The sequence below is a fragment of the Aethalodelphis obliquidens genome, unplaced genomic scaffold (assembly GCF_003676395.1).
Source record: "Aethalodelphis obliquidens isolate GAN/ISIS:26980383/991018 unplaced genomic scaffold, ASM367639v1 scaffold71, whole genome shotgun sequence".
Classification (NCBI taxonomy): domain Eukaryota; kingdom Metazoa; phylum Chordata; class Mammalia; order Artiodactyla; family Delphinidae; genus Aethalodelphis; species Aethalodelphis obliquidens.
The window spans coordinates 9,451,513-9,459,324 of record NW_020838015.1 but is presented as its reverse complement, the minus strand read 5'-3'; the positions used below and the strand labels follow the sequence as shown (position 1 = coordinate 9,459,324).

The window sequence follows — 7,812 nt, the reverse complement described above, 5'->3', positions numbered from 1 at the left end:
TTTAAAGAAACAAAAAGACAGTTATTTTATTTTTGTTTAAAAATCCTTGAGTGAGGAGAACTGAGAAAGTTTGTATAAAAAGGTCCCCTACTATTGCTAGGGTGAGTATTGGGGGGGCAGTCAGAGATAACAGCATTGAAGGGGTGGGTGGAGAAGAAACAGGGCTTAGGGGCCTGGAAGTGGAGGGTGGCGAGCAGGGCTGCCAAGGGAGTGAGCACAGAACAGTGGGGGGGGGGGGTGACTCAGTCGTCCCATTCATCATCCTCATCGTCATCGCCAGCCTGGTCCTCCCCTTCGTCTAGAGGGAGAGAGAGAGTAGAATTCAGGATGGGCAGGAGGGTTCAAAAGCCCTAGGGAGGGGGGTTACTAGGACCTGGGAGGTTGGGGCTCAGGACCCTGGGGGACTGAGATCTCATGCTTGGAAATTAGATCTGGGGCCTGTGTGTTGGATGAAGAAGGGACCCCCTCAGAGGAGGGAGATTTAGGGGCAAGGTAGGGACTATAGCTGGGGTCTGGGTTCTAGTTGGAGTTGAGGTTAATATTATTGTCAAAAATGTGTGGTTAGTTGGGATATTATTGTCATACAAAGGGTTGATTTTAACAGACTTATCACTTAATGGGGTGGATTTAAATATTAGCCAAGGTGGAGGAAATTACAATATTATGGTTTCATAATGGGTTAAGGTTAACATTGTTGACACGGAATGGGGTTAATGATGATGTCATGGTCAAAAGATGAGGTTCGTTATGATATTGTCATGTAATGGATTCATGTTTATCTTGTGAACAGACTCTGGGGTTGATGTTAGTATTATTGTCAAAGTTGGAGTTAATTATATTATTGTCACATAATAGGTTGAGGTTAATATTATCCTCATATAATTGTCATATAATGACAATATTGTTGACACATTAAGGGATTAATGTCAACATTATTGTAAAAGATTGGGTTAGTTATAATATTATCACATAATGTGTTAAGGTTACTCTGTTGACACATGGAGTTAGAGTCAATATGATGGTCAAAGATGGGGGCTCCTTATAATATTATCATCACATAGCGGCTAATGTTAATACTATTGAACATATGGGATTAATGTTAATACTATTGTCAAAGATAGATAGAGTTAATCATATTACTGTTACATAATGACAGTTAACGTTGTAGAAAAAGAGACTGATAAAAGATTCATGTTCATGCTCTCATCAACATATGGGCTAATGTTACTATTGATGGTGGCTGTTAGGGGTGTTTTTAGGCTGACACTAGCTGGGAACCAGGGTCGGGGTCCTGGCAGGATGGGCTCCGAATGGCAGGCTCGCAGGGGAGGGGGAGCTCTTACCCGAGGAGTGGATGGCTCTGCTTCTCTTCTGCATCACGTGCATCAGGGCCCCCACCAGCCCCTCGGAGCTCTGAGGTGGCGGTTGCAGCGCTGAGCTCTCTGGGGCCCCAGGGGTCTGCAGCAAGCAGGGTCCAGCACACAAGGCTCAGGGCCTGTGAGAGAAGCGCTTCTCCCCGCCCCTCATCATCCTTTCTCCTCCCACACACTCCAGTCTCCCCACCAACCTCCCAACCCTATCACTCAACCCCCAAATCCTGGGACCCCCATCAGTCTCGGCCCTGGCCCCCTAATATCCTGACTTGTGCAGCACACCCCAGAATCCCAGTCCCCCAATCCTCCATCACGCCGGCCCTCACCTTGTTCAGCTGAATTCCCTGCCGGATTTGATCCAAAAGCGCCCCCCGACCCCCACCAGGGGCCAGGCCCCCCACAAGCCCCAGAGGAGGAGGGGGTGGGGGAGCGATCGGTCCGACCCCAGAGCTGGGTGGTGGCGGTGGTGGTGGTGGTGGCGGAGGCAGGGGCGGCCCCCCAGCTCCAGGGGGGGGAGGGGGCGGTGGTACAGAGCGTCCAGTGGCTGGAGGGGGTGGTGGCGGAGGGCCCCCTCGGCCCGGTGGTGGGGGTCCCCGGGGAGTTGGCGGGGGAGGAGCACCTCCCGAAGGTACAGGGGGTAGTGGGCCAGAGCGACCCTTGTTACTCCCCACAGCTGGGGGCCGGGGGGGCTGGTTCCCTCCTCGGGATGGCGGTGGGGGCGGTGGAAGCGGCTCTGAGGGGGAAAGATAACACAGAGCTATTATTATAGTTTTCTTTAGAGCCTCAGTTTTGCTCATTTGTAAAATGGGTATCCTAACCGACCAACTCCCAATTTGAGCGGTATAGGGGTTTCCATGAGGACTGAATGCCTGCAATGTATCTCTTAGAGATCAGCTACCAGGGTTGGAGAAGAAGGGGGTGTCCAGAAAGAGGGGGGCTCACCCTGGCGCCTCATCTCCTTCCGCACAGCCTCCAGCCCACCCTGGTTCTCAATGAAGTCATAGATAAATTTGGAGGTCTCCGCGTCAGTGAGCTGGGCCTCACTGATTCCAGCCCTGGAGAACAGGCTCCGCAGATCTGGGTCCAGATTGTTCACCTGCCCAGGAGGTAAAAGGCCGGGGCAGGGGTGTGAGAATAAGGTGGGGAGGGAAGGGGCACAGATTATCATGGGGTCCACCCCAGAGAGGGATCTAAGAGGGGTGTGGGAAGGGTGGGGTCTGGGGAGTAGGTCTGGAGCAGTGGACTATGGAAAGGTAGGTGGGAGTTGAGTGGGGTCCAGGGGACTTTGGAGTTACTCACGTCAAATCCATTCTGGGGGTCCCACCCCACGTGGCTGACATGTCTGGGGGAGGTGAGGAGACCCCAGTGAAGCCCCACGGCCCTTCCTTCCCTCTCTTCCTAGTGAAGCCCTCTTGCCCTCTCCTGCCCAGAGGGACTCTGAGGGGCCAGAATTAACGTATGAGTCTTAAGTGAATGAAGGAGTGAGAGCAGTAGTTATGGAACTAGAAGGGGTCCATAGTTTGTGGTACCCATCTGTCCGCCCAGCCCTCTTTCCACCATCCATCCACCCATGTATTTGCCCACGTAGCCATTCACATTCACCTGTCGGACCATTGATCTATATACATTTGTCTCCCCACTCATCTGTCCACACACATCTATTTACCCATTTTTCCACCAATCTGTCCTAACTCACACTTGTCCATCCACCCATCCATCTACCCATGTGCCCATCTTTCCATCCATTCACTCACTTGACTACCCATTCAACCACACACTTCTGTCCATTTACCCATTGAACTGTCCATTCATCCATATATCTGACCACCTATCCATCCCCATCCACCTTGTCTGTGAACAAATCAGCCTATATACCTATCAGACCACATACTCATCCACTCACCCATCCATCTACCTACCCATTTCCCATTTACCCATCCATTCATTCTCCAATCCACCCGTTCATTCATTCATCCAATTATCCATCTACCCACCGATCCACTCACCCACCAGCCCACCCAGGGTGGGACTAGGGTGGGACTAGCTTGAGGTGAGTGAGGAGCAAAATTTCAGGAGGCACTCACTCTCTGAGTCATGAATTGTAGTTGCATGGCCCGGAGAGTGACTGCCTCTGTAAAAGTTGGGAACCTTGGTGCCTTTGGTGCCTCTCCCTAGTCCCCGGCTTTGAACCCACCCACCTACCCATCCACTCATCTACCTACTCCCCCACCCACCCATCCATTTTCCCATCCTTCCATCCACTCAACTATCCTCCTATCCACCTGCTCATCTGCTCCCCCACCCCCAGGATCTGTGGGCCCACTGGGGAGAGATTCTCACTTGAATCCACTGGGTGCACCAATATCAGCCTTGCTGATCTTTTTCTTCCCTGAGCGTTTCTTATCACCTGGACCAGGCCCAGGTGCAGGGAGCCCACGGTATCGTGAATTCGTGATGTCTGGGTTCTGGATATCCACTGTCACCAGCCCCAGGGACAGTGAGCCAGCTGCTGGGCCTGTGGGGAAAAATGGGTGACTGGGCCACTGACCCATTTACCTACCAACCAGAGCATAGGAGCAAGAGACAGGAAGATGGTTGAGGGAATCTGTGTGTTTGATGGTCATGGAGGGAGTGGATGAGGGGTCCAGATAGGGTTTATGGAGAAGCGGCTGGGTGGGTGCCACAAACCATCCATACATTCACTGATTAATTAATTTATTTACTCATGCTTATCACTTAAGTACTGACTCATTTATTCACTGGCTCATTGACTAATTTGTTAAATTATTTGTTCACTCATTCAATAGTTACTTTCTTCACCGATTGAAATGTTGTCACTTATTCATTTATTCACTACCAAATTCATTCAATCACTCATTCATTAATTAATTTATTCAATCATCCATCCATGTATTCATCCATTTATCCACATACCCACTCACCTATACATCTCTACACCCACTTATACATCTATCTATATTTTCATCCTTCCATCAATTCATGCCCCCGTTCAACCATCTTTCCACCACCAATCCATCCACCCACACATTCACCCACTTATTGCTGCACCCACCCACCTACTCATCCATCCACCCACTCCCCACCTGTGTATCCATTCACCCCCCCACCACCTGCCCATGTAGAGACACAGGGAAGAATAGCACTCACCCCCTTGGTCTCCACCTGGGTGTGGGGGCAGGGGTGGGAGCCCTCCTCTTCTCTCTGGGAAGACGGAATGGGTAGAGAGCTATCGCAACCCTGCCACAGGCTCCTGGGCTAGCCCCTTCTTACTCTTCCTTGCACTAGAGGACTCACCTTCATTGGCTGGCACTGGTGGAGGGGGGAGCTGGCGCCTGTCTGTGGAGAGACAGGTGGACTGGGAAACAGAACCATGAGAGGGGCTTTTCCAGCTCCCTACTCTTGCGCTCACTTCTGCTCAACCTCTTTTCCTCCCCCAAGGCCTCCTCACCTCCACTTTGCCTCTGATTTCGTTTTTGTATCTTCTCCTGCACCAGGGTTCGGAAGGCCTGGGCCTCACCCTCGTCTGCGAAGTTCAGCCCCGCTTGGCAGTCCTGCACGTGCGTGGGGGGGTCAGTGGCCTTCCAGGCCCCCCCCACATTTCCCGTCTCCTCCCTGCACCCCAACTGAGGCCCAGGGGTTAGGTGGTCACTTACATCTCCAGCGAAGGTGTGGAAAAAGGGGGTGGGAGTGGAGTAGACCAGCTGTGAGTACAGCTCCTGTTCCCAGAGCAGCCGGCCAGCCTGGAGAAGTGGGGAACACACTGGCACTGAGGCGTGCCCTGGGTGGCAGGCCTCTGTTTTCTGGACAGGGAACATGGTATACAAACTTGGGGCCCAGGGATCTGATTTGGAGATTTCCAGCTCTGCATCGGAGAGTTGGGGGTCTAGGTGTCAGATGTGGAGGGTTGGGGTACAGTATGGGAATCAGACACTTCAGTGAGAGATTTGGATTTGGGGTCCAGGGCCCTAGATGTGGAACTTGGGGGCTTGAATTTGAGGATTTTGGACTCTAGTCCTAGGAAACTGAGCCCATTCGTAGAATCATCCCAAATCCCCCCTTTTATGGGGGCCTTCATTTGGGCAGGTAGGGCTCCAGGATTAGGAGTTGGGGTTGAGATTTGAGGTTCAGACATATAGACTTGGGAGGTTTTTCTGGAGGCGGGTTTAGCCAACGTATGTGCAATTTGAGGTTTGTGGAGCAGAGTTATGGCTTAGGGGTTTGGTCAATATTTTATGGCCCTGGGATCTTGATGTGGTCCTACTGGATCTACCTTTATGGTTTAGAAGGATGAATTTGGGGTTTATGCTTAGAGAGTTTAGGTTGAGGATTTGTGGAACAGATTTATGACTTAGGAGCTAGGCAGAATTCTGGAGTTCAGGAGTTTTGATGGGCGATTTCTGAGACCCAAAATGTTGAGTTTCGAACAGATTGGAGGTTCAGGTAAAAATACAGTACTCATTTTTTTGGAGTTTGTGGAACAGATCAGACTTAGGAGGTATACTAATATTGGGGGTTATAGATCTTGACATGAAGACTCTGGGGTCAGTCATCGCGGACTTAGAAAGACAAACCAGAGGTTGACATTTGGATGAAGTCTTTGGTTCTGGGGCTCAGGGGTTCATTGATCTGCCTGAGGGCTCAGGGCTATGGACACAGCTCTGGGTTTGTCGGTTGAAAACTGGGTTGTGTGTCCAGTGGGGGGCGGGGGTCACCTGAAGGCCGTAAAGGCGAATGAAGTAAGACTTCTGGGGGTTATCCTTCACGAAGCACACAGCCCCACAATGTTCCTTGGTCCAGTGCTCGGCTCCACGGGGCAGCGCCAGGTACAGCTGAACAACCGCGGTGGCCAGCGTCTGGGAGGGGAGAGCAGGACTCAGTGGAATCTGGTCAGGGGCAGCCAGAGGGTCTGGGAACCAGACCTGGTCCTTCCTTGCCCATGGCTGTCATGGCTCTGAAGGAAGAGCTGCAGCCAGAGGGAAACTGAATGGACATCGAGATCTTCCTGGGATTGGTGAATGGGGGTAAGTGGATTCTAGGAGAGATGATGGAGAGGAAGAGGAGGAGGGGAAGAAAGAGAAAGAGAGGAGGATGGGGAAGATGAGGAGAGAGGAAGGAGGGGAAAGGAGGAGAGGGGGAGGATGGGGAAGATGAAGAGGCGGAAGAGGAGGAGGAGAGGAAGAAGAGGAAAGGGAGACAGGGAGGGCCAGGAGATCCCCAGCTCACCCAGCATTTCCGTCCGAGCATCTCAAAGAGTCGCTGGTTCTCATGGTCCTGGAGGAGGGTGGAGGGTATGTTCTGCTGAACCCCGGGTCCTCCACGGCCCCCAGGCCTGCCTCCCGAAGGGCCCCCACTCATGGTGCCTCCTGCCCTTGTCCTCTCCGGCTAGGCTCTGAGTGCAGGGTAAGAAGAGGAACTTTCGCAGCGAGCAGGGGAACAGGAAGTGCAAAAAACCACAAGGGAAACAAGTCCTCCAGGGGCCCCTCAGTGGGCCTGGCCTCCTCCTCCTCCCTTAGACTGGGGCCCTCCTCCATTTGACTGGTTAGACCCATGTCTTGGACCAGCTCATGTCCTCCTCCTTTTTTCTTACTGTCTGGGGCCCATCTCCCTCTAACTAGCTCGGGCCCTCCTCCCCCTGGTTGGCTGGCAGCAAGAGCTAGGCCACTGCAGCATTTTTGCAGTGTGGCGGGGAGCAGTCATGGGCTGGGCGGCCTCCTTCCTCCCCAAAGCATCTAGTTAGTCTGGGCCCGAGGTCCAAGGCCCCTAGCGCTGAAGGGTTGCTGTGCTAAAGCTTTTCCTTTAATTACACAGCGAGCGCCTGGGATCCCACCCCTCTCCTGAGACCCCAACAACTTGCTCGCACCCAGCTCATCTTCCCCATCCCTACCCCTGCCTCCCTGCAGCTCCCAAATTACTTGCTGCTTATCATCCCCTTTTTGTAAGAAACGGATTTTATAGCATATATAAATGCCTAAACAACATTTTGTTTAGTTGCTGTTGCCTTTGAACTTTTGAAAGTATGTGATAGTTGGAGACTTGTCTTCCCCCCCACTCAACATTCTATTTTTATCTAACAAACATTCATGTAGCACTGAACGTGTGTGCCAGGCACTGTTCTGAAATATTGACTCATTTAAATACTGACTCATTGAAATCCTCACATCAGCCCGGGGGACACACACAATTTTTACCGTGCCCATTTGATGGAGGGAAACTGAGGCACAGAGTGGTTAAATGATTTCCCCAGTAGTCCTAGCTAGCAAGTGGTAGAGCCCAGATTGCATGCCAGGCAGGCTGGGTACAGAGTGTGCACTTTTCGTCAGGATGCTCCACGCCTGCTCTGTTACTAAGATTCATATTTGCCTGTTACTGCTATATAGTATTCTATTGTGTTACTGTACAATTTGTTCATATTCTCCTG

The 7,812-nt window shown here is 51.8% G+C and overlaps 1 protein-coding gene across 2 annotated transcripts; it reads right to left on the bottom strand.

Moving 5' to 3' along the window:
* Positions 1 to 6,802, bottom strand: WAS (WASP actin nucleation promoting factor). 2 transcript variants are annotated; one of them, XM_027091315.1, is made up of 12 exons: positions 6,618 to 6,802; positions 6,107 to 6,247; positions 5,048 to 5,134; positions 4,843 to 4,945; positions 4,689 to 4,730; positions 4,542 to 4,595; positions 3,714 to 3,888; positions 2,673 to 2,715; positions 2,316 to 2,469; positions 1,700 to 2,106; positions 1,344 to 1,458; positions 1 to 298 (listed from the first exon to the last, which is right to left on the bottom strand). In XM_027091315.1, exons 1-12 carry the CDS (start codon positions 6,747 to 6,749, stop codon positions 243 to 245), a joined length of 1,509 nt encoding a protein of 502 aa, XP_026947116.1. In that variant the 5' UTR covers positions 6,750 to 6,802; the 3' UTR covers positions 1 to 242. The 2 variants fall into 2 exon arrangements, with proteins under 2 accessions (XP_026947116.1, XP_026947117.1); XM_027091316.1 differs by lacking the exon at positions 4,689 to 4,730.
* Between the last annotated feature and the right edge of the window lie 1,010 nt (positions 6,803 to 7,812).